The 27190-nt window shown below is 41.2% G+C and overlaps 1 protein-coding gene across 2 annotated transcripts in view; it reads left to right on the top strand.

Moving 5' to 3' along the window:
• The window catches only part of wdpcp (WD repeat containing planar cell polarity effector), a 123632-nt gene that overhangs the window by 62166 nt on the left and 34276 nt on the right, over positions 1-27190 (top strand). For both annotated transcript variants that reach the window (XM_055018571.1, XM_055018570.1), the window contains 5 exons: positions 1951-2087; positions 5841-6032; positions 15594-16197; positions 22993-23181; positions 24021-24144. In XM_055018571.1, coding sequence (XP_054874546.1) covers positions 1951-2087; positions 5841-6032; positions 15594-16197; positions 22993-23181; positions 24021-24144 — 1246 coding nt within the window. The remainder of the gene's footprint in view (positions 1-1950; positions 2088-5840; positions 6033-15593; positions 16198-22992; positions 23182-24020; positions 24145-27190) is intronic.

Raw genomic sequence — 27190 nt, 5'->3', positions numbered from 1 at the left:
TCAGGTCATTACAGTTCATTTCTGCTGAGAAACGCTGGGTCCTGGCGTTCATGTACCACCAGCCTAAACGTGCTCCTCTCAGTGAGCACTACTTTATAAAAACTACTCAGGAGCTGACTGAGGAACACGACAAAGAGCCAAAAGCATCGACCCGACCTCCAAACTCCCCAGATTTCAATCAGATCAAACATCCACAGGATTCACCAGAACAAGCCTGATCTATGAAAGCCCTATTCTGTAGTTCATATAATAATAACGATAATTATAATAATAATAATAATAATAATAACTTTTATCTGTAAAGCACCTTTCAGAAGAACATTCACAAAGTTCTTTTACAGGTAGAACATAGTGGTAAAAGAGAAACAAAAATAACCCAGATATGACCCAAAGGTTCCACTGCTATCATCCAGGTTCTGCTGTAGGATGAGATTCAGATTCAGAAAACTTTATTTGTTCCCAGGGGGCAATTAAAAAAGGCACGTAGAGCAGGCAGTGCAATAATGACATAAGAAACTGAGTAAAAAACAAGAAATTAGAGATAAGTAACATAAAGAAATATAAATATATATACAAATGTAGAGCAAGTAATATAAGACTAAAAATAAAATGAAAAGAAAGAAAAAAGAGTCAAAAAACAACTTAGTAACATACTAGTACAAATACAAATGGACAAAGTAGGTGCAGTCTGGCAGTGAGTTCGATACAGGTTGTTTATATCAAGGTAGATATAAATGGAAGAGTTCACAGAAGGTCCACATTAAAGTCCGTGGGGAACCTGAACAGCATTAGGCAGGTGGTTTTAAAGTTGTCGCTCATTGGTGTAAATCCTAAATGTCTATTGTGAAGTTAATCTAATCATTTCTGCATCCCAAATTAGCCTCACATGCTCCCAACGAGACCAGAATCTGTCAATGAGTGTATTTGTGGCCTCTGTGGGTCATACAGGAGGTCCTCCTCTTACATCAGAGTTCTGTTCCTACAGGGTGACGGAAGTCGATTTTTAATTTTTCCTAAGTCAGAACTCCGGTGAAAATATAAACAAAGCCATTCCGTGCATCACGATATGCATCAGTTTACATATTAGTACAACTACAGTAACGACAAACAGGCATTAGCTCACACTGAAACACAACTCAGTAGGAAAATACCGGAGAAAATGTGAACTGTCAGTCTGACTGACGCTGGGATCCATAATGAAGTTAGTGAATGTAGAATAATCCAATAAACAAAGCCGTCTGATTTCACCACGTCACGACTGTTCTTACAGTATTCATCCGCTCCGCTCGTCAACTAGTTCCACTGGACCAGTTCTGATGTAACGACAAAACGCCGTAATTCGAGGACGTCATAAACCGAGGACTTCCTGGATCTCCATTTAATGCAACTCAGAGGCTTTCAGAATATAAAATGCATCAGGAAACCTGGATCATAACTGTCCTGTAACCCCTTGATGCCTGAATTTATTTACAGTTGTATATAAAAAATAATTCTTTGTGTTTTTACTTTCCAGCTGATGCTAAAATAAGTGGAGATTGTTAATTTATCTATTACACATAGTACAGGTTTATAGTAATAATGACAGATCTATAATAATTAGGTCCTACCAGAAACCAGCGCTTTAAAAGGTTCCGAGGTACGTATTGAATCTGCACAAACCAGTATTGGGGGAATGGATACGCTATCTGCAGTCTGGATGAGAGTGGGATGATGTGAATTCACAACGGTTGGCGTTAAGGCGTTAATACTTTTTTCAATCCTATGTTCCCCTGTGTTCTAATTGATGATTTCCACGTGAAAACTGTCAGACCAGCCATCAGTTTAGGTGTTAATAAATGGCTGTGCTAGAAGACAGTGGACCTAAAGGTTCAGCTGACCGTATAGATTGTTTTTGTGTGATTTTTTTCGTTGTGAATCCTGACATTAACCGTGTGGCGCTGTCGTTCCCAGCGGCGCTGAGCGATAGGCTGATTCTGCTGTCCTTCCTGGAGCAGAGCCAGGTGGCAGCAGTCTACCTGAACAGAAAGAACCAGGACTCCCCGGAGACTGGCAGGAGAACAGACAAACTCTCACCCTCTGAAATCAAGGTACAGTAGAGCACATTGATGGAGTGTGCATGAGTAATGTGTGCACTTACCTGTGTTTGTGTGTGTGAGAGAGAGAGGTATAAAGAAGAAGGACTCCTAAAGAAAGCAACAGAACGTGTTAACATGTCGTCCTGCTTCCTCCTCATCCAGCCTGATGGGCCACGTTTCCAGAACGGTTTTCTTGGATGAGTTTCACATTCATTCACTACTTTTCTTGATAAAGTAAAACCTGGAAACCAAAGACACACAGTTCAGTTCAGTCATGCTCTTTCTCTGGGTGCCATACAGGAATTTCTAAAACTAGAAAACTATTATTGTGTGTTTGAGTTTAGCAGGTAGAGGAGGCTGCTGGGTCCTGCTGAGTTATTGACCTTCTCCCTGACAGACGGAGAGGAAAGTCCGACTCAGAATACGTGCTGCTAAATAAACTGGGTTACTTCAACATACATGCAGGTGTCTACTGCTGATAGACTTCAGCGTTCCCAGAATCAGAATCAGAAAACTCTTTAATGACAACTGAGTTCACACACAAGGAATTTGATGTGGACTTCCAGTACTCACAAACAAGCAGCAACAGACAGTAAAAGAATAAATATACTAATATAAATCTGAGAATTTCTAAATAAAAACTGCTGTAAGTATAAGAAGTATAAGAAGTACTGTGTAAAAGTAATTGTAAACAAAGTTCTGTGTAAAAACAACAGACATAAATTTGCTTAACCAGGGTAATAAATTACACTTTCTGCTATCTGTGTCTTTTTCACGACAGAAAACAACGACAGCCTCTGAGCAGCAACCAGTCACACTGAAAGTCTCAGGATTTTCTGAGAATTAAATTTCCCTGCTAGTTTTTTTAAGGGATTATTATTGCTGATGTCCCTAAATGCAAAAGTTCCACTTGTCACTATTTTGTGGTTCCACCACAGCTGCATTCTTCCCTTAGTTTTGCTGACAGTGTCTAATGACGACTGTGATTGGTTGAGTTTTTCTTCTTACAGCAGAATGACAGTGAGGTAAGACTGAGATAAGACTACTTTTCTGCTTTCTTTTTTGCCTGAAATCTTTGGAGCAGCTCTAAAAGACTGCTTGATATTCGTGAGGATATTGCTGGTTAGTTCAGCTGCTAACTATTTATCTACACTTGTTTTCTATCCATCTGGTCTACTACTAGAATAGAAGAGAATTATTTTATTGTCATTGCAGCGTACAGACAAATTCAGCAGCAATCTTGTTAGTCAACAGTTTAAAGGGTTCAATAGGAGATGTACAAATGTAAAATCTGAAAATCTAGTAGAAAAAAACATGTACGAGTGTATCTCTGAAGACAGTGATATAGTTTATTCTTGTAGGATGATTATGTGGTGTATTATGAACTATAAAAACAGTTTAGCTGATATTCCACTCCTGCATGTTGAACGTTTCTGAAAAAATAATGACTTCAAGTCGTGCAAAAAGTACGCGAAAGGTGCTGTTGTCTGTAAACTAAAGTGATTGTGTGTATAGTCAGTAAATGATGGAAATAAGGTGCATAAAGTGTAAATATTTCCAGGTTCTGTAAACATCAGTGAGTAGATTACAATAAGTTGAACTGCTGGTAGGAACTCAGGTTTAGTGAATGTTTATTTAACTCCTGCTTGTATCTGTGAATCTAAAGACATGTAAATTTAGTTTAATCATCCTGGTGTTACAGCCTTTATGCTCAGATTGCTTATTAACTCTGTGATTTTCTGCTTCCTGTCTATTAATCTCCTGTGAGCTGAGTTATCTGGAGGTGTGTTTGTAGGTGTCAGTAAAAGGTTTGATTATGTTCGGCCAAAACAAACCTCCACTGTGTCCTCCTTCGTTAGCTGGCTAACCGCTAACCCTGGCATTATCACGTTACTGCCAGGCCCTTTTGTTGAGGTGTGTGTGGGTGTGTGCACGTGAAGGCAATCGTTCCTGACGTGTGTCTGTCTGCAGAAGCCCAGTCCTGATAAGACGTCCCCCCCATCACTGCCACCACTCCACAGCGTACGCCCCGCACGCCCTGTCGATGCACGTGCACGCGCATGCATGCAACCTGCAGCCTGTGTGCATGTGTGCACGCACGACGACCCATCCCCCACAACAAACACACACATGCACACACACGTACGCAGCGCCCTGGTCCAGTGGGCTAAGCTGAGAGTCGGGGGCTTTGAGGGGGGCTAAACTAATCCGGCCCACAGAAAGTGGTTTTTGATTATTGCTGACCAGCAAACGCCAGCAGAAAAAAAAGAAGCTAGAGGAGCGGGAGATGGGTAGGATGGAGGGGGTATCCAGGGGTAGAGATAGAGGCTGTTATTAACCCAGTGATTTCTGATTTTTTTCCTTCTTTTCCATTTCTAATCTGTCAGTGATCTCCCGTTCAGCTGTTTGGGGCGACTCTTTGTTCCCGTTATCATCAAATGTTCCTCCATCATTTTCAGCCTTATTCTGTGTCCAAAGCAAATTTCCCCCCCGAGGGCTGACGAGGGCAGACATGGACCGCTGCATCTCAAATCTACTCATACAGGGCGGCTTGTCGATGCACTAATTTCTGCATGTTCCTGGACTTTGAGACCGTTTCTTTTTTATTATTAATTAATTTGTGCAGACGTCCCAGTATTCCTGATGCCTATTTGGTGGATTTTGATGTCACAACTGACTGCTGCTTTCCTCTGTATTTTTTTACAAACCTCTTATTGATCTATTACAAAAATCCCAATTATTCTGCCTCTTTTTCCTTTCTTCTGTGTGCATTTTGTTTTTTCTTCATTCATTCATTCATTTATTAATCCAACCATGTTTTATTCCTTTATTCCCTGAAGCTGCGGTGCAGAAAAGCAGCCGCCACCTCGTCTTTCCAAACCCAAACAATCAGCCTTTTCTTCATTATCGCCCTTTATTCTTCTCTCTTTTCCCTCCTTCACCTCTGTCCTGCTCTATCTGCTGCTCTTCTGGAGGTCATGGATGTGGGAGTGTGTGCGGTAATGTGTGCATGTTCGCCATCCACTCTGGTTCATTGTGTTAGTGAGTGTGACTGGAGATAAAGAGTGTGTGAAAGGCATCCTGTATGAATGTGTGTGTGTGTGTGTGTGTGTGTGTGTGTGTGTGTGTGTGTGTGTGTGTGTGTGTGTGTGTGTGTGTGTGTGTGTGTGTGTGTGTGTGTGTGTGTGTGCAGGGAATGAGCTGTGGTGTACATGAAAGGCAGGGTCACAGTTTAAGACCTGCAATTTCACCTGCTTTAAAAGTGCTTCTGAGCAGAGCACTGTTTGTTTAACGGGGTGTGTGAGCCCATGAAACACACTTTTATATCTCTACATGTATGTACACATGTGTCTGTGTACATACGTGCACGTGCTCATGCGTGTGTGTGTGTCTGTGCGAGCGTGTACCCCCCCAAGCGCCACGAGAGCTCATTACTGTGCATCTCTTTGTTGTGGCCCGTAGAGCGTGGCGAACCTTCCCAAAAATATGCACATCACTAAAACAACAAGCCTGACAGAACAGAACGCACAGACATTAATAATGGAGGATAGAAAACAAAGCTCACACATCAACAAAAACAGGAATTGGGGAAGGACAGGAGAGAATCAGACGAGGGAGTGTCGGAGCCCTCAGGTGTTCAGAGGTGAATCCACATTGATGAATCACTAAGATGCTAATGTCTCCTTCGGAAGATGTCTTCTAACTGGACTCTGTCCTGCTCTTTCTCAGTGTGTGATCGGCCTCTTTGTGTGTTTTTCTGTCCAGGTGGTGTCCGTGGAGGTGGGTGGACAAGGTCGGAGACTCCACAGACGTGTTGGTCTCAACCTTCTCCAGGATGTGGTGCTCTGCTGGTGGAACCTGGAGGAACCCGATGAGGAGCTGTGGCCCTGGACTCCTTCAAATACACAGAGAAACAACCTAGTCCTGCTCAGCTGCTCCCCGGCTGAAGGCCTCAAGGTGCACAAACACAGAAATATTACAGGAGGTCCTCCACTTACGTCAGAGTTCAGTTCCTACGGTGTGACTAAGTCGATTTTTCTTAAGTTGGAACTCCAGTGAAAATGTAAACAAAGCCGTTCCGTGCATCACTATATCAATCAGTTTACATATTAGTACAGCTACAGTAACAATAAACAGTCATTAGCTCACACTGAAACATAACTCAGTAGGAAAATACCGGCCAGAATGTGAACTGTCAGTCTGACTGACTCTGGGATCCATAATGAAGTTAGTGAATGTAGAATAATCCAATGTGGTGGTAAATGGAAACAAAACCGTCTGATAGCGCCACGTGACGACTGTACATGCAGTATTCATCTGCTCCACTCACCAACTAGTTCCACTGAACCAGTTCCGACGTAACGGCGAAACGATGTAAATTGAGGATGTCGTAAACCGAGGACCTCCTCATATATAAATATACAGCGAATATAAGAAAATATTCACCCCCATTGGAAGCTTTCTTGCTTTCCAACATTGGATCATATACAGTTTAGTTTGGCTTTTTTTAAAAAACACAAATTTCCAAAAAAGACTCTTTTATATCAAAGTGAAAACAGATTTCTCCAAAGTAATGTCAATTAATGAAATATATAAATTGTAAAAAAAAACATGATTGCATAAATATTCACTTCCTTAAAAATGACTCAAATAATTCAACACAGGTTCAGCCAATAAATGCAAGACGTCACACATGAATGAATCTCATTGTATAAAGACACCTGGGTCAGTCTGACGTCCATGGGATATATCTGCATACATTTTTACTAAAAATGAAAAAAAAGCTAATGTTTTTATGTTCATTATGATCATGTATTTACAAATTACATAATTATTTATTATGGAAACAATCACTTACTAATAAAAAATGACTGGACATCACTAAAATGTCAACTATGGTACAAAGTGTCCCACAATTATATATTGACCCATCCAGAATGACTTGAAAACGATCCATAATTACAGAAAATTCTTCCAGAATGACATGAAATTTGTCCTAAATGATTCAAAAATTATCCCAAAGACAAAGAAGTGATCCAAAATGATGAGAAAAGATCCAAGCTCATGCTGGGTAAAAATATGTTTGTCAAATGGCAAGAAAAAATGTCCAACATGCTATCTGTTGACTTGGAAAAGGTTAATTTCCTTCAGACTGCATGGATTCCTGTGTGGTTCCTGCAGGAACATCAGGAATATTAGGTGGTCTTTTCAACCAGACGGACGGTTCTTGTCTAAGGAGCAGAGCTGTGTCTGTATCCTCGCCAGTACATGAAAGGTTCTTAGTGAATCCACCAGTTTACAGAGAATGCTGGCTGCTTTCTGCCCTGAGTGGGGTAGTTCAGGTATCTTCCCTCAGGTGACTGACTATAAGATGGAACCTCAGATGGACACGGCAGGTGGTTTCTCTGACTTTGGTACAGTAGCAGGCAATCATTGTGAACATGATGCTTAGTCAGAGAACAGCTCACAGTTTCCCCTTCGGTCTGTGATTAGTTTTAACCCTCACGTATGGAGTGACTTCTAGGGACTGAGGTTTTAGAGTCCAGCAGAAAAAACGAGTTTTTCCCAAAGTGTCTGAGCGTCCAGAAGGAGCTCAGACTGGAGTGCTTGTTTCGTCTGATTAAGGTGTCTTCTAGACTTCTGAAATTAGCTCTAGCACTTCCACATGAGATCCCATGATGGGACTACGTATCCCATCAGGCCTGGGAACACTGAGATCTCCCAGAATCTGAAGCCCAGAGCTGCTTATTCTGCTGCTGGAAGAGAAGATACACAAACTAGTTCACTAGTTCACTAGAGCTAACATGTGTCTGGACCTTCAGTTGTTGTCTTTTATATTATTTAAACACACTGACTAAGTTCATTAACTGTCCACTAATAAATTAATCATCAGTTAATTAGAGAGTTACTTGATCAGTTTGAGTTTCATAATGAAAACTGACATCAGCCACTTCAAACTGAATATTTCCTGTTCTTTGCCTTCCTCTCTAATAGGAAACTGAATATTGTTGGGCTGCAGAAAAAATAAACTCTTTTTTCTCTGGGAAACACAGATTTTCACCATTTTCTGACAACTAATTAATAATCTGGAAAGTGATCAACAGGATAATAAAAGAAAAGACAAGAAACCACGTTCCAAACGGAGAGCAGAGCTTCTTCCTTAATTTAGATTTATGTGGACTAATGTAGGACTTTAAAGAATATACCTCTGATCCAGTTAACAGTAGAACATATTCTATAAGTGATGCTGTTTAAGTGGTGCCTGCTGTGATCATGGAAGTGATTTTCTCTTTTCTTGAGTTTAACATTCACCTGCTTGATGCACTTTCTGTCTCATTAACCCTCCTGTTGTCCTCATTTACAGGCACCAAAAAATATAGATTCCTTGTCTGAAAAAAATAAAAAAAAATCAGCCAAAAAATTCCCCAAATTTCTGAAAATTTGCAAAACCCCCAGGAAGAAAATTCCATTAATTCCTGAAAAATTTCAGTTAAAAGTTAAATTTCTAAAAAATCGCCCAAATTTGGCAAGAAAATATTTTCAAAAAATGAGTAAAAATCTTCCAAAAAAATCCTAAAAATACCTAAAGTGATTCCATATATATCAGTAAAACTTCTAATATTTTCTTTAAGAATGTTCACAAAAAAATCAACCAAAATCCAGCAAATTTTGCTGGATTTTGGTAGATTTTTTTGTGAATGTTCTTAAGAAACATTTTTAATATTTCTTTTTTTCCACCAAAAAATGTTCAAAGATTTCCCAAAAATGTTGAAAATGTGGACATCAGAAGTTTAACTGTGAAAATATTTTTTTTTCTACATTTTCAAACTTTACAACAGCTCAATTTTGACCCACAGGACGACACGAGGGTTAAGTAGCTCAGAATTTAACAGATATGCATGATCTTTAGCATAGAACATGTATAATTTAGCTTTTTTTCCATTATTGACGAGGACATTTAGTGAGGACAGCTGAGTTAAATCAGTATAATTATATAAAGTGTAGTTTGAAGCCTTAAAGTCAGTAAGACATGCCTGTTCTCCAGCTGTGTGTTGTTTTTTTACACTCTCCTGAGCACACACACTCAGCAGACACACGGTGTGAAAGCAACAAAGCTGCTGATGTGTTGTCATGGATGGGATTGGGGACGGTGTGTTAGTCACCTCTAGGGTGGTACCTCTGTTGCACCTCCATGCATCACCATATGAAATAAGCAGCAGAGCTAAGCCGTGGTTCAGCATGAAGGAGAACGCCTACGTTTCCCTTCTCATATCCTCACGGCCTCTGGCGAAACCCTACCCATGACCCGATTCTGTGTCAATGTAGGCTTGGCCCGCTGCCCGAAGCAGATGAAAGATCCCAAATTACCGAACCGAGCTTAACTCCAGTCCTCGCAGCTCGGTATGCAAAATCCTCTCCACAGCAGAGAGGAGAAGTCTGCAGGAGGGAGGAAGGATGAGCGTTTCCAATCGCCTGCTCGGCAAACAGATTCCGCAGCAGAGAATGAGGGAGGGATTGGAGGTGGGGGGGACATGAATATTGAAATAATCAAAGCAGATGCTGTTTGCTGCTTTTTCTGCTCCTTGTTTTTGGAACGCTCTCCACGTTTATCACACTCCTTCACCTAGTTTATTCTCTCCGTCCCCCCTCACCTCCTTCTCCTCCTTCCTCCCTCCTCCCTCCTCCCTCCTCGCTTCAGCAACATTAAAGTCTTCGTGGGGCTGCGGCATCGCGCTCTAATGAAAGCGTTTGTTGTCATTTTTCAGATGCACGGTGTGAAATTAAGCGAGCAGTTTATGTAAGAGCCGTAGCGGGAATCAAACGCTGGGCACCCATCGGGCGACGCCAGCTACTTCAATCACTTCAAGCTCATATATATGTTCCTTTTGTTCAGTTCGCTATCTGCCGCACTAAGCCAATTTTCTAGCCAGTCTCTCGGCATTTAAAAAAGTCTGATTTCTTTCCCTATGTGGTCTTAATTCCCCTCCTCACGCTGATAAGTGGAGCCAAAGGGGGGAGAAGCAAACATGCACTAGGTTTTATGCAGCCGGTTAACATTTTTAATGCTTCCCCCACCCAGCAAACAAACACAAACACAAACCGCTTCCTGGTGTTTAATAATCTTAATGAAAAGGAAGCACCAGATGAATGTTTATTTCTTCTGTCTCTTACTTTTTTCTGTTGTTTTTTCTTGAAGCCGTATGACTATCCTGTTATCTGTCTCCAAACAGTTTGTCTGTAGCTTTTTGATCTGCGTTTGTGTCTTTTAATTATTATTGACTCTAGAATAGAGCAGGAATATATGAAATAATCTGTAATCTGCTCTCCATTTGTTCCTCTCACTGTGATTAGGAGACTTTTTGAAGCTACGTTAATCACGTAAAACGGCTAAATTTGCTTCTAAAACATAAAAATATGCCCTCTTGAATAATTTGGGCCATGAAAGTTTGGATGTGTGGAATCCAAAGTGCAGAATTACCCCCGAGCGCCACTGCTTTGTGAGAATCAGGCAGAAACACTGCTTCTGTACAGCAGAATAATATTCCCTCCTCTCTGCTATTATGTTTAGTGGTAGCAGTTCTGACAGCGAAGGTGTGAGGAAGATTCCGGTTTGTAATCCCGCTGTGCCGCTGCATTTTCTCACATCAGTACTCCAACTCTAACCCTAATTCGCATCTCTAAAACTTCCCCAGTCCCTCCCAGAAACCCCCTCACCTCCTCCTCACCTCCTCCTCACCCCTCCACTCTCCTCCAGTCCCTCCGTCTCTCTCTATCCGTCTCTCCCCGTCTTTCTCTGCTCCGTGAGCTGGAAAATTGGCTTCAAAAGGCCACTGCTGTGAACAAGGGCCAGCCACACAGTTGGGCCCGTCCGCTTTATCTTTCACGCCACGGAGGGGGAGAAAAGGTGCCGGTGAGAGAGAGGAGAAGAATGGCGAAGAATAGTTTTGACCAGTCACTGAAACCAATAACCAGGAGAAAGCTACTTACTAGAGGTCTCTCTCTCCTCTACGTCCGTCTGTCTCCCTCTCTTTGGATCTTTCTCTCCACTTTCTTTTCCTTCTGCTCTCCGTCTCTTTATTCTTTTCCATTTCCTCTCTTCCTTATCATCCTCCATGCATATTTCTGTCTGTCTGCGTCCTTTTCTTTCCGTCTGTCTTTTTCTATGTCCTTTCACTCTCTCTTCCTCACTTGACCTTATTCATCGTTCATTTTATTTTATGCTGTCAGAACGAGGGAATACTGTACCTTCACAGTTCTCAGACAAACACAGCTTTGTTTTTCGGGGTATTTTACTGTAATGAAACTTGCAATTCTTTAAAGACCGACTGCTGTTTGAGCTTCCAAGTTGTAGCAACTATTTCCTTCAAAAACAAACAGAGCTTCAGAATTAAAGTGTTTTTTGTTAATATTTGTACATATATTTAGTGGTCAAACTGCTTATTGCTCTGCAGAAATCATACCGGTGTCTGAGCATGCAGAGATCTCAGTCAGCTGCAGGGAAACTCTGTCATCATTTGTCAGATTTTAACCATTTACAGGAACACAAATGTCTGCAGTTTAAGAGTTTATTTCTCCAAAAGATTCAAACCCTAAAACCCTGCACATCTAGTCGGCTTTAATCTCCTAATCAGCTGTGTTGCCTTCAGGGGGTTTTTCCTGCCTCCACACAGAATTTTTTTAAAAAGGTGGCAAAGTGAGGCTTTAAAGATGACCGAGAGTCAAAAAGCCAACGCTGTAAATGTCTGGCAATAAGAATATACAGTTTTTCTGGGTGATTTCCGCATTAAATCTCTAAACTATGGCACCCAAATTGGACGCATGTTGAGGGAAATGAGGGCAGGAAATGTCTCTTATCAGGTAGTTTTCTCCTCACTAGATCCTTGCTGGTGTTGTTTCTACTCTCAGACGTACGTCTCTTTGGATAAAAGCATCTGATACATGAAATTATAGAATTGTAGAAGTACATCTTAGCGAAGCATCAAACTGAGCTCAAGGCACTCATGTCGTCTCAAGACCAAAAACAAGCTAAATATTAAAGGTCTGGACTTAAACCTAATCATTAAGTCCTTTAATTATGGAGCACCTTTTAGAGGTACCATTGCAAAGCGCCTTATAAATAGACAATAAAGAAAAAATACAGTAAAATAAAAGTAGGAGTTAATAATCAAATGCTAGTTTATGCAATTTAGCCTGAAGTATTTCTAAAATGATGCACAGACTGACATGATCTTATGGTCGATGCTATATTAAAGCTATAATAGTGTAACTGGACCTAACATAGTCAGTATTCATTGGAAATATCTAAAATAAATGACAAAGACAAATTCATTCTTTATAGGTCATTGAACTGAACTTAAAAATGTCCTAGAAGGAGTGTAATGAATGACAAACGCTTTATATTTACTGCTGGCCGGATCTGTCTTCATGAAATAGTGATTATGTGATTAAGGACAACCCTATAGATTAATAAAATGTCAGCCAAGCTATAAATCAGCTGTGTAACTGTATTTACACATAAATCAATACGCTGATGTCTGAGGCCTATTATCTGAAGCATTGAGCCGTCAGCAGGGAAATCCCCCGTATTCATTCAGCAAATATCGTTAAATTTATCTGATTTCTACTGTAAGCCTGGCTGAATATCAATCTGTAGTCAGACTAAGGCATGATATATCAGTGAACGTGAGTTTATTCTCCATCATCTCACATCGTTCTTGTGTCAGAACTCTGCACCACTCCAGCAGCATTTGCTTGTTTCCTCTGAACTTCAGCTGACGTCGTCCATCTCTTCCTTCTCTTTGAGGGTCACCTGTCAGAGCTGAATCAGCGGCACCTCATCCCCCTCCATGATCGTCTGCTGGCACAGCGGGCAGCAGCGAACTGGGCAAGGGATGAAGAGCTGCAAGGATGAGGTGTTGGCTGGGAGGGTCGGGGTCTGTGCCATCGGACTGGGTCTTCCTGTGGCAGCGTTCTGTGGGATGGACCTTCGTCTGCTCGTTGTTTTTAATGCATGTGTCACTTTGTCCCTGCAGAAATGTAGAACTGCTCCCTCCCGAGGATACGCCGCCTTTTACATGAATCGAGCCCCTCTTGCCTCAAATAAACAGACATTCTCAGCAGCAGCACCCCCCGGGGCGCAGCAGGAGCTAGCTCTGGGGGATTAGAGAGGAAAAAAGCTTTCAGGAGGACAGTCATCTGCTTCTCTCCTGCTGTAGACCATGGGCAGGCAAAAAAAAACCCCAAAAAACTGCCTTCCTCACTCTAAGTCCCTTTTTGGCAATGCCTGCCAAAAAACTGGGCCGAGCAGCTTTGCAAAAGGAAAGGAAGACAGGCAAGCAGCCGATCCCTCTTTCTGTCTACATGGTGAAAAGAAATGGGCTCATTTAGCCAAAGCTGCCACGGTCAATGCAGGGCTCTGATGGAGGCTTTGGTGAGGTGAAATCCCTCCTAAAAAGCTCCGTTCGTGGCTGAGGAAGTGTTGGGCTGCTGTCATCCACCTACTGTTCTGGGTTCCTGTGGGTGTTTATTGATAGAACCACCGGGACATGTTCCATCTCCTTCAGTGTCGCTGCTCCTTTTCTTTCTTCCCACATCCACCAACACTGTGGGTGAGGAGCTAATCATCTACATGTGACCACTGCTCCAATAGTCCCTGCATTTCTTCATATATGATCTGAAAAGGCATGTTTCCTGTCATTGCTGTGTCTGGTATTGAGCTCCAGGTAAACAGAGGAGGCTGTTTATCGGCGGTGCCAAGCCGGGGCATGCTCAGGGAGAACATGCTGTTGACCTTGAGTTAAAACGGAGCTCTTATCATTAGCTGAATTGATTGACAGCCGGGTGTTTATGAGCAGTGTGGAAGTCTCTATTTCTTCCATCTCCAGGGCTTCAGGGCTGCTGCCATGGTAGGACTAATGTCTCTGTCTCTGTCTTGGTCTGATTCCTCGTCCTTCTTTTATTCTAAACTGGTTCATTCATTACCAGTACTGAAAAAGTCTCCATCTGTTAGTTCCTACGTAGAAGAAGAAGAGCACGTTAAAAAGTCCAGTTAGTGATGATTATGCAGTGTTTAGTGACTGAATCCACTCTCTGAACACATCGGTATCAAAATGCAGATTTAGTCACTAGATAACCAAAGATGGATTCAACAGACGCGACAACAGAACAGTCAAAACAAACCCAGCTGTCAGTGGACTTCATCCAAGCTTAGGGACACTTTTCACCATGTTTTGATCAAAAACTAATTGATTATCCAACAGTGGCAATAGTTGTTGGTTCTATCCCTAAAATGAACCTTCATCAAACCAAACTCCGTTTGAAAAAGCTCAGATTTAAACCCAGACACGGAATAAATCCACAGTTTTAGCTTCCCTTTGGTTGCCTCCAGCAGATTTTTATTCATGAATGGAAACTTTTTAGGGAAAAGCAGTCAATAGTCAATAATTTTCATCAAACCAGACTTCATTCATAAAAACTCCAATTTAAAACCAGAAAGAGAACATTTATGAATCAATCCAGATTTTTAGCCCAATTTCCAGCAGATTTTAGAATCAGGATAAATTTCTGTCTCATCGGTTGTCATACGACATTCAGTTGGGAGTTTTTTTGTTGTTTTTGAGGGAAAGAATGAACCAGAAACCTGCTGCTACTTAGAGTGAAAGAAATGTTCCAGTTTCACAAAAGGAAGTTCACAGTAACCTTAAAGTTTCTCAACATGTTTTACATTAGACATGAAGGAATGCTGAGGAAGACAATGTTTGTTTTCTAAGTATTTATTCAAAGGATAGAATAAACGGAAATCTTGAAGTGACCAGTGGGATCAGCTAAGGTTTACAATTTCTACTGTAGTTCATGGCAATCATTCAGTTGGTGTTGAGAGGTTATACTGAAAAACACATCATGTCCTCATCATGGGGGTGCTACAGAAACTAATCAAAGAGATCAGACAAATCATTAAGCTTCTCTTCTTCTACAGAACATGAATATCTGCACCATGTTTCATCAGACCCAGAATCTGTACAGATCATGTACAGAATAAAAAAAAATAGAATGAAAATATTTGAAAAGAGAGAAAGTGTTACAGGACAAATAAGGAGCAAATGTTACAAATCTGTTAAACTTTATGTGTTAAAAACCGTAATAGATTCATTCATGTTGTCCAGTAATGGGCTAATTATTCACTTAACAAAACCAGACAAACGTTGATCACCGATGCACCAAGCAGCCATCCGTGGAGCGATGTTGGATGATCTTCCATGACTGTATATGAAGATCTTTAGTCTGAACCACGGTGAACTGACTGCCATTCCTGATTGTCTTGACTAGCCTGACATTAATGTAGAAATTAAAAAAGCTGTTTAAGAGCTTTACAAAGCTCAACACATCGCTCTAAACATCCTCGATTTGAATCTTCTGCTCCCCTTATGAGAGAAACTCTTCATGTCTTGTGGATTCATGGGACCAGGTCCTGGTGTGCATCAGGAGGACTAACTAGTCTTTTCTTCTTTACTCCATCAGGTCCTCAGCTCTGTCCGGACTGACTCCAACCCTCTGGACTGCATCTTCAGCCTTCTTCAGCCCTACCAGGTACAGACAGTAGAAGTACCTGCAGGACCTCCGGGATCCAGGGAAGGTTCCTGGGCTGATTCCTGCACGTACGAATGTTCACGAGGACGTCTGCACCGTCTGTCTGTCACCCGCATCCCTCTCCCGTCCCACCCCATCTCCTGCTCCCGCCACCCCTCAGAGACCTCACTCCTCCTGGGCTTGAGCGACTCCTCCTTGGTGCTTTACGATCAGCGCCGGGGCGTCTCTCTGCTGGCCTTCTGCCCCGTGCCGCCCACCCTCCTCGCCTGGCACCCTGCTGGGGCTGTTGTGGTGGTGGGAGGGGGGCAGGAGGAGCTGATGTGCTTTGATGTGGGCTTGGCACCTGTTAGCGTGGTACTGGTAGCCGAGGAGGTGGCTTCATCTGCCACGCTGAGGCTAGCTCAGCACCTGCGCTGCTCTGGATGCCTGGAGGGGCTGCAGTGGGGCAGCAGTCTGGACGGAGGCCCAGACGGGGCAGATATGCTGATGCTGGCCTTCCACGGGGGACCGCTGGCTGCCCTGAGATTCAGACTAGGTAAGTTTCACTGCAAAAACAGATGACTGCACTGGTAGAATAAAGAAACATTACAACAGAATCCTCACATCGAAATCAGAGATGCAACCAACAACTATATCCTTCACTGATTAGACTTTACTTTTCTTTTATTAATGTTCAGTTTAAAAGAAATATCCCAAAATAAGTTTAAAAATGCCAAAATGATGTCCTCAGCTTTGCCCAACCAGCTCATTAAATCCAAGATACTCAATTTGCAGCCACATTATTCAGAAAAAAATCAGGAAATCGTCACTTCTGATCAGCAGGATGCAAATATTTGTCATCATATTTCAACATTATGCAACTGATCTCTTTATTTGGAAAGGCTCATTTAGGAATACACTTAAACTATGTATAAAACTGGGGAATTACTCTAAAATATTGATCCTGTTTGTTCTGATATGCTTCATTCTATTTCTTGTTCTAAGATATTGTCTTCACTAGTAACCTGTACTGTTCAGTTAATGTGATGATAAATGCAGAGGTTTAAACATTACTATGGATTTGTTATGTCGGGAAGGATTTAGAGAAGTTGCTTTTCCAGACTAAAGGAGGTCAGCATCATGTCTACACGAGCTGACTCTGGAGGGATGATGTTAAATGAGAAGTTGTTCTACAGGAGAATAAATGCAGAATGCCTGAACCTTCCTGCAGTATTTATTCTCCATGATGCTCTGAATTATCACCTGAGTTTTCCTTTACATAAATAGAGACAGTTCCACAATAGAAGCTACAGAATGGTGCATAGAAATGAACCTAATGCAGGGAATGAAGTGTTTGAAGCTCAGAGTTTACCTGCTTACCATGTCCCCCCAAATCCAAACCAACCTTTCCATGTTTGTGTGTAGAGAATAACGTCCAGGTCCTCCTCCTCCTCCTCCTCCTCCTCCTCCTCCTCCTCCTCCTCCTCCTCCTGTGTTCTGGGTTTGACTCTGAACTGACGGGTCGTCCTGGTACCTCCTCACTGCTGAGGGAAGTTAATTTGTTGACGGGCAGGAAGGTTAGCAGGAGTCACGCTCTCAGAGGTCATTCAATAATCGCCCCGGGGCACGAGCCCCCCAGGTGCATTCTGGGATGTATTTTTCCGATAAATCGTTTACAGTGGCTGCGCGGTCCCTCGGGGCCCCCAGATAAAGTTTGCCAATCAAAATTTTTCCCAAGCAGCCACCTCACCCTCAGTGTCGTGCACGCTCACACGTGCACACACTCAGCATCTTTAATTGTGACTTTGGAAAGAAGATGTGACAGCGGCACGCAACTCTGCTGAAGTTTGTAAGCAGGAGTGAGGGGGTGGAGGGAGGAAGGTGTGTGTGTGTGTGTGTGTGTGTGTGTGTGTGTGTGTGTGTGTGTGTGTGTGTGTGTGTGTGTGTGTGTGTGTGTGTGTGTGTTGGGCTGCCTGTGTGCACAGTGAAAGGGGAGGGTGTCTTCCAACAATAGCTTTCCTTCCTCTGATCGCCTGCCAAGGTTTTGATGAAGAAAGTCACTGCATGTCTTTTCTCCATGATAATTCTTCCCCCCCCACACACGTGTGTGTATTCTTCTATTTCTGTGCTTCTATGCACACACACACACACACACCACACACTCTCTCTCCAAGTCGTTTGTTTGTTTGCTCCTTCTCTGTATTGACTTGTTCATAAGGCCCGCTACATGACAGAAGGAGTGAGTCAGGAGGCGGTGAGGAAGAAAGGCTTGGCCAGGCTCCAGGTTTCTCTTTTCCATAGGAGGCAGCTCTCCCCACCCTCACCCCCCTGCTGCACCCAGTTATCTCATCTGGACACGTTGGAGCTGCACCGGAGCCGGCTGTGGAGGGCGGACCGGGGGGGCGGCTGCACGACTCGCAGGGAAAATAGCCTTTTTCTTCAGCGCTGGGGTGCAGTGAAATATTACTGATGTTTTAGGGATAATTATGTAACTGGGTTTACAGCTAGAGGAGAATAAATACAGAGAACCCAAAGCTGGTGCTTTAAAACATGAACAAACGTGACGTCATTCAGGTAACATCAATCCATCTGCTGCATAATTGGTCATTTAACTGACTAGTCATGGTACACGTTTAGCGTTGTCTGTCTGAACAGCAGCTCAGATGGTCACCTTGGAAACCCCCTAGCGTTTGATATGGGATGCCAGTGTCATCCATTATCTGTACCTTTGGACAGGTGAGCTCAGAGAGGAGCGGGGCTTCGTACCTCTCATTCCACTTCTTTCTTTCCTCATTTGTTACTCAACTATTTTCTCCTGTTTTCATGAATACAACCCAAAGCAACATTATGGAAGAACTCCTGGAGGAAATGGCTGAATATATGCACATTTTATCCTAGTTTTTAAACAGATCTGTGACCGTTCAGATCCTGGTGCTTTTCATTAAACCAGTATTATTCAGTGAATCATTGTTTTAAATGTGTAGTAACACAGAATGTCTGAACATTTCTGGATTATAGTCTGTTAGACTTTGAATCATCACCTGTTGCCTGAATTTTGAGTTTTCTTTTACATAAATAGAGACAGTTCCATCATAAAAGGTACATTTTGTTGCATAAAAATTAACCAAAATGTAAGAAATTGTGTTAAACGCCCCAAATTTTCCCAAATGTGCAGATATACATCCCTGTCTCTGCTGCTGTTGCTCTATACTACCTCAATATTCTCTCTATAGTATGTATACTTCCTCAATATTCATTCTATATTATGTATACTACCTCATATGCACTCACCCTGTGCAATACAATCATACCAGTGTTCAACACACTTTTTTACAGTGCAATATATTATTTTTCTTTACAATTCTCATGTATTTTTTAAGATATTTACCGTTTGTGACATTTATATTGTATATTTATAAATAGAGACTGTTTGCTCTACCTTTAAGGTTTTCTATTCCATTCTAAATCTCCCCCTTATGTCCCCTATAATTCAAATAAACCAACTCCCAGGCCTCTAAATATAAAATAATTTACAGTCCTTCTCCTTCTACAGATGTTCTTTTATTTAACATTTTATCATAATGTATTGCTGGTTTTAGTCCTGATTATCTTCCTCTCTGCCGTGGCGATTCCCACTGTGTCCTCGTTCTGTTTGTTCTCTCTGATCCCGTCCTGCTCGCTGCTGTTTTGTGTCTGACGCTGAGCTGATCAAATAGGTCAGTGTAGACAGGTGTGGAGAGGACCGACTTGTCCTTGACGCCTCAATGATCCATTGTCTCTGCTCGGCGTTAGCTTAGCATCGACGCCCAACTCAGAGACTCCTACGCAGTGACACACATCCAGAACCCAAAACATAACATGGAGCCACTCTGCTGATGTATTAGCCACATTAGCCACTCTTTAGGGGATTTGGGGGTTTGCTAATTGCCAGCTTGTCATTTTAATTGCTCGTACCACACCACCTCCTCTACACACACACACACACACACACACACACACACACACACACAGATATACAGACAACTTCCTCCATTAATTAGCCAGGAGTCGGTGGTGACTCTGCCTGCTGAAGGATGATCGCTACTCTGTGCAGTGCTGAGCCACCAGCGATGTCCACATTTCACTCAGGCTCAGCCGTGTCACTAAAGAATAAATATACACTCATGAGCCACAACTTTACAACCACCTGCAGGCAGAGAAGCTCCTACCTGATCAGGGACTGGACATGAGATTAGCTCCGTGGGTCGGGCTTGTTGCAGCACATCTCAGAGACGCCTGATCGGATTGAGATCTGGGGAATGTGGGGGCCAACTCAACACTTTTGGGCTCTTTATCATGTTCCTTGAGCCGCTCCTGAGTAGATTTTTGCCCTGTAATGGGGTGTATTGTCCTGCTGGGGGAGGCCGCAGCCATTAAGGAGTTGCCATGGGAGGGTGTGATTATTCTGCAGCAGTCTTCAGGTGGTAGCATGTGTCCAGGTAGCTTCCACATGAAGGCTGGTTAACAAGGTTTCTGATGAAGTGGAATCTAAATGACAAATCAAGGGCTGGAGTCTAAGACTTAACTGTGTTCAAATGTTAAAGACCTTCAAAAAATGTCACCAGGAGAAATCAGCATTCAGAGGCAGCAGGATTTATTGTCAACAGAAACCCAGGACTAGTTCTTAGCAGTGATTAACCCCAAGAAAACCCAGAGATACTGAGCTGTGCTTCGTCATTATGCTGTGAGAGTTGGTCATTTCTGTTGGTCAGTTTAGTACGTCATCCAAAATGTCATTAAAACATCATAGTTTAGTATGTCGTCCAAAATGTCATTAAAACGTCATAGTGTAGTATGTGGTCCAAAATGTGAAAGAAGGTGCCCAGGTAGCTCAACTGGTTGAGGGTGCGACTCATAAACAGAACTGTGTCAGAGACACAGGTTTGATTCACCCTTCGGGCTATTGTAAAGGACTTTAGAAATAAACTTTGATACATTTCATGCATATTATTCTAAAACATGTTCAAAGTTATTTTGCTTTAATTTTAGACCGTTATGTTTTGAGTACTTCGCATGTCATTTTCTAAAAAGCACGAGATCTGTCTTCACACCAACAACACACGTTTTACTTTACCATCTTCCAGCTGTGTGTGTGTGTGTGTGTGTGTGTGTGTGTGTGTGTGTGTGTGTGTGTGTGTGTGTGTGTGTGTGTGTGTGTGTGTGTGTGTGTGTGTGTGTGTGTGTGTGTGTGTGTGTGTGTGTGTGTGTGTGTGTGTGTGTGTGTGTGTGTGTCCTCCACAGATGCTCACACACCATAGCATCAAAGCATCAGTCATTATTAGAACCTTCATCATTCTGTATTTTATACACCTTTTAGCTCTGGTCTTCATTCTCATAGTATTTGCTATAATTATATCATCTTTTACTTTTAGAGCATCATACCCAAAAATATTGCACTACATTCCTCATCAGAACTCGGCATTTTAATGACTGATGTGATATATATATATATATATATATATATATATATATATATATGTATATGTATATGTATATGTATATATATATATATATATATATATATATATATATATGTATATGTATATGTATATGTATATATATATATATATATATATATATATATATATATATATATATATATATATATATATATATATATATATATATATATATATATATATATATATATATGTATATAGTGTTTTTAAAGGCTGAATTTACAGCCAAGTAAACCTTCAGTGAGATCAGTTTTGGTCTAAACTCATTTCCGGCTAGCAGCAGTTTGAGTTTAGCAGATATCCACCTATCAGCCCTTCCTAAAAACACGTCAGAGATTCCTGCATTTACTGTTGAGTGCATCTTAGTGATTAAGGCACAATGGACCATAATTACCCTTGGCATCCAACACCTTCACTTCCCGTATGTGCCCTCTGTACATCCACAAACACTCGTGCTCCTTTGCCCTTTTACTCCCAGAACAAGACACCTCTGCTGCCAGGAAGGCCACAAAACCTTCCATTATTCAGCATCCTGGTCTACTCACATGAACACACAAACAAAAGCACCATCAGTCACCTCTGGTCAGAAGGAATAATCAGTGATAGCTGCTCAGATGACCTCTGGCACAGTTAGATCACAGAATACACTAAACTACATATACTGAATAATATTTAGGCAAATTACCTGGAGATAAGAAAACACAGTCTGCTCAGTGTTTCCCAGTGTATGTAAATAGATGGAGGTGAGGAGAGGCTGTATTTATTCTGCATTTACACTCAGATAGCGACACACAAAGCACACACCGAGGATTGAACTTCCCGGCTAATTGATTGACAAGTCAATGCCAGTCTAAGTAATCTAGTGCTGTCTCGGAGTTTAAACTGATCCACTGACACTCTGAACTTCAGTCAGAGCTGCAGGTTATTCTGCTCAGTGAAGCGTCTGCTGCATTAAAGCCTTTTTAGCATATATGAAGAAAAGTGTTGCAGGCGCAGGTTTGGTGGACAATCATATTACTGCTGTTATCCACACCTTTACCTCTGTACAACATGTACAACAAAGGTTTTAAAATAAAATAAGTTCAGTAAAACACTTCAAAATAGTATAAATTGTATTAAAAGAAACAACTTTACAGATAATTCTGATCAGTTCTGACTTGGATGGACAAACCCTGAAATATTTCTGCAAGATTTGTTTTGAAATTGGATTAAATTTGCATCTCAGAGCGTCTTTTAGTTCCTCGTTTTGTTGACAGACATGATAAAGTTCTCCTTTTTCTGCTGTGTTCAGTTTTTTTCAGAACAATAATCGAAAGATAATGGTCAAAAGATAATTTTAAAAATCTAATGTTACACTTTTAAAAAAAACACAAAAATAAACATGTAAAAGGAATGACAGAAATGATTTTTTTTTGTTTCAAATAACAGCAAATATCAGTAAAATAATGCTAGGAAATATTGTATAATTTTATGGTCAAATGTTGTAAAATAATGAACTCCTGTTTATTGAGGTTTCCATGTTTCCATTATTTACTGGTTTTGGCTGTTTATTATGATTGACATGTAAATTAATATTTATCTGTGATTTTACTGGGCATTGTCTGTGATTTAACAAAACTGATAAAAAAAATGTTCAAAAATTCTAATTCAAAACTGTGACTTTCATTTTTTACCGTGTAGATAAAGCTCTTATTTTTAGTAATTAAGTGAATTAATTGTGCTGACAAAGATCTCATAAACGGTAAACATTAGATCATTTTATCCAACCATAGAGATTATTACTGTGTGTAACAATTATTTATTAACCTGTCTTCTTGTTTCATTTAATGCTGAACTCTTGCTGTGTGCTTTAGGAGCTCTTTCTGGAGGCCTGATGGGTCCTCTGGAGCTGCTGCAGCAGAGGCTCCGCTGTGGGCAGGTCGGGGAGGCTCTGGGCATCCTGGAGGCCATGGACTGGAGCACCAGGGGGGAGGAGAGCTTCCGAGGCCTGAGCTCCATCACCAACCACCTGCTGAGGCTGGAGCTCACCGCAGAGAGAGAGGGTGGGTCCCAGTTCTGGCTTTACTGTCATGTTTATTACAGGAACATATTATATAACCTAATTAAAACATTAGCTGTTCACAATTCATGAGTCAAATCAACTTTAAGGGTAGTTTTTTTTAGCCCAACCTGTTGGTTGCAGTTAGGATTTTATTACGCTTTTATTTTGCTTTGTGGATTAACCCTCCTGTTGTCCTCATTTACAGGCACCAAAAAATGTTGTTTCCTTGTCTGAACAAAATCCAAAAATTCAGCAAAAAATTACCCAAATTCATAAAAATTTGCAAAACCTTCAGGAGGAAAATTCAAATTTTTCCTTAAAAGTTTCCCTTAACATTTTTTTTTAAATCATCCAAATTTGGCAAGAAAATTCTTGTAAATATTTTCAGAAAATGAGTAAAAATCTTCCAAAAAAATCCTAAAAATATCTAAAGTGATTCTATATATATCAGTAAAACTTCTAATATTTTCTTTAAGAAAATTCACAAAAAATTTTCTGAATATTCTTAAGAAACATTTTTAACATTTCTTTTTTTCCACCAAAAAATGTTCAAAGATTTCCCAAAAATGTTGAAAATGTGGACATCAGAAGTTTCACTGTGAAATTTTTTTTTTTCCCACATTTTCAAACTTTAAAACGTAGGACGACATGAGGGTTAAACCGTTTGTTTCTAGAGAACAAAATATATAACATATAGCTCACTAATATGCAAAGAAGCAACAGATTTACGCGTACTAACTGCATTTTCTTTCCAGATGAAGACAGTAAATATGCTTGGCGTCTACTAAACCTTGTGAATGCTGTTTGTGTTTATTAATCTGTCTGTGTGTGTCTCTGTAGCCCAGCTAGAGGCAGCTCTGGGGGTGTTTTATGCTCCTTCTGCCCCTCTCTCTGATACCCTGCTACTGGAGTACAGGGAGCCAATCAGCAAATACGCCCGCCGCTTTTTTCACCACCTGCTCAGGTAACACCAGCCACTGCGTGCTCTGATGGGGTCTTAATGTGCTTCACTGAGGGACAGGTTTATTGTGTGCATCCTCTGGGGGTTAAGGTCAGCTTTACAGCAGCACTTCTTCAGTTAAATAAGAGCCAAGTAGTAAAAGTGTTCAGACCGGTTCCTCTATCAGGATGCAGGTTAGTCAGAATGAATGATAAAGCTTCTGCTGTGGTCACGTTCCTCCACGTGCACACATCTACAGACTATTTACGGCCTCAACGGAACATTCAGGGTGGAGAATCAGAAGAAGAGGCACTGTCCAAAAACCTCTTTCACACTCTGACATCCGCTGAAGAAACAAATTAACGCTGCTATTTTAGAAATTCTAAAAAGGAAATAGCTTTAGAATTTCATCACTCTCTGCTCCTGATGCAGCTTTGAGTCATTCAGAAGGCAAAGCGCCACACATGCACCTGTTTAGACTGTTGTTTCTCTTTCCCTTCTGCCATGAGAGCCTTTTGAAATGGCTGTTTGACTGAAATAGACCCTGTTGTTCCCACACACCGCCGCTCGCTGCTCTCCATCCTGTTCCTCCCTCTCTTCCCTCCTCTGGAGCAGAGCTGGAACGTTGTTGGCATCCCTCCTCCTCTCCTCTCTTATCACCTACCTGCATTCTTTTCTCTCCATCAGCATCAAATGAAGGAAGCCCCCCACACCTCCTCCCTGCTGCTGTTTGTTTGTTTCATGTTGGCTGTAGACGGGGAAAGTTGAGGTGTTTTGTACTGGGAGATACAGCGCTCTCTCCCAGCTTTAATTCTGCATAATAGGAAAAGAGCTCCCTGTTCTCACTTCAATTATTCACAATGTTGTCTGCAGAAGTGTGGGTGCACGTCTGTGGACTGCAGGTATTTGGTGTGTGTGTGCAAACCAAAGCATGGAGGAAATGTGTACTGCAGACTTTTAACCCTCGTGTCGTCCTGCGGGTCAGAATTGACCCACTTTAAAGTTTGAACATATGGAAATTTTTAAACATTTTTTGGTGGAGAAAAAGAAATGTTAAAAATGTTTCTTAAGAACATTTAAAAAAAAAAAAAACAAAATCCAGTGAATTTCGCTGGATTTTGGTTGATTTTTATGTGAATGTTCTTAAAGAGAGTATTAGAAGTTTTACTGATATTTACACGTGGACAAAATTGTTGGTATCCCTCAGTTAATGAAAGAAAAACCCACAATGGTCACAGAAATTATTTGAATCTGACAAAAGTAATAATAAATAAAAATTCTATGAAAATTAACCAATGAAAATCAGACATTGCTTTTGAACCGTGGTTCAACAGAATTATTTTAAAAAATAAACTCATGAAACAGGCCTGGACAAAAATGATGGGACCCCTAGAAAAGACTGAAAATAATGTGACCATAGAGACATGTTCAATCAAGGTGTGTCCTCTAATTAGCATCACAGGTGTCTACAAACTTGTAATCAGTCAGTCGGCCTATTTATAGGGTTACAGTAGTCACTGTGCTGTTTGGTGACATGGTGTGAACCACACTAAACATGGACCAGAGGAAGCCAAGGAGAGAGTTGTCTCAGGAGATTAGAAAGAAAATTATAGACCAGCATGTTAAAGGTAAAGGCTAGAAGACCATCTCCAAGCAGCTTGATGTTCCTGTGACTACAGTTGTACATATTATTCAGAAATGTAAGATCCATGGGACTGTAGCCAACCTCCCTGGACGTGGCCACAGGAGGAAAATTGATGACAAATGGAAGAGACAGATAATACGAATGTTTACAAAAGAGCCCAGAACGACCTCTAAAGACATTAAAGGTGAACTCCAAGGTCAAGGTACATCAGTGTCAGATCACACCATCCGTCATTGTTTGATCCAAAGTGGACTTCATGGGAGACGACCAAGCAGGACACCATTGTTGAAAACAAATCATAAAAAAAACAGACTGGAATTTACCAAACTGCATGTTGACAAGCCACAAAGCTTCTGGGAGAATGTCCTATGGACAGACGAGACAAAACTGGAACTTTTTGGCACATCAGCTCTATGTTCACAGATGCAGAAATGAAGCATATGAAGAAAAGAACACTGTCCCTACTGTGGAACATGGAGGAGGTTCTGTTATGTTCTGGGGCTGCTTTGCTGCATCTGGTACAGGGTGTCTGGAATCTGTGCAGGTACAATGAAATCTCATGACTATCAAGGTATTCTAGAGAGAAATGTGCTGCCCAGTGTCAGAAAGCTTGGTCTCAGTCGTAGGTCATGGGTCTTGCAACAGGATAATGAGCCAAAAAAACACACAACTAAAAACAGCCAAGAATGGCTAAGAGGAAAACATTGGACTATTGTGAAGTGGCCTCTATGAGCCCTGATCTAAATCCTATTGAACATCTGTGGAAGGAGCTGAAACATGGCGTCTGGAGAAGGAACCTTCAAACCTGAGACAACTGGAGCAGTCTGCTGATGAGGAGTGGACCAGAATACCTGCTGAGAGGTGCAGAAGTCTCACTGACAGTTACACAAATGGTTTGATTGCAGTGATTGCCTCAAAAGGTTGTGCAACAAAATATTAAGTTAAGGGAACCATCATTTTTGTCCAGGCCTGTTTCATGAGTTTATTCATTAAAATAATTCAGTTAAACCACAGTTCAAAAGCAATGTCAGATTTTCATTGGTTTGTTTTCATAGAATTTTTATTTATTATTACCTTTGTCAGATTCAAGTTGTTTCTGTGATCATTGTGGGTTTTTCTTTCACTAACCGAGGGGTGCCAACAATTTTGTCCATGTGTGTATATGGAATAACTTTAGATATTTTTAGGACTTTTTTTGGAAGATTTTTACTCATTTTTTGAAAATATTGACAAGAATTTTCTTGCCAAATTTGGGGGATTTTTTTAAAATAAAACTTTCAAGGGAAACTTTTAAGGAATTATTGGAATTTTCTTCCTCAAGGTTTTGCAAATTTTCTGAAATTTGGGTAATTTTTTTGCTGAATTTTTGGATTTTTTTCAGACAAGGAAACAATATTTCTGGTGCCCATAAATGAAGACAACAGG

The sequence above is a fragment of the Amphiprion ocellaris genome, chromosome 16 (assembly GCF_022539595.1).
Source record: "Amphiprion ocellaris isolate individual 3 ecotype Okinawa chromosome 16, ASM2253959v1, whole genome shotgun sequence".
NCBI lineage: Eukaryota > Metazoa > Chordata > Actinopteri > Pomacentridae > Amphiprion > Amphiprion ocellaris.
Note: the sequence above shows the minus strand (reverse complement) of the source record. Positions and strands in the feature narration are given on the sequence as shown.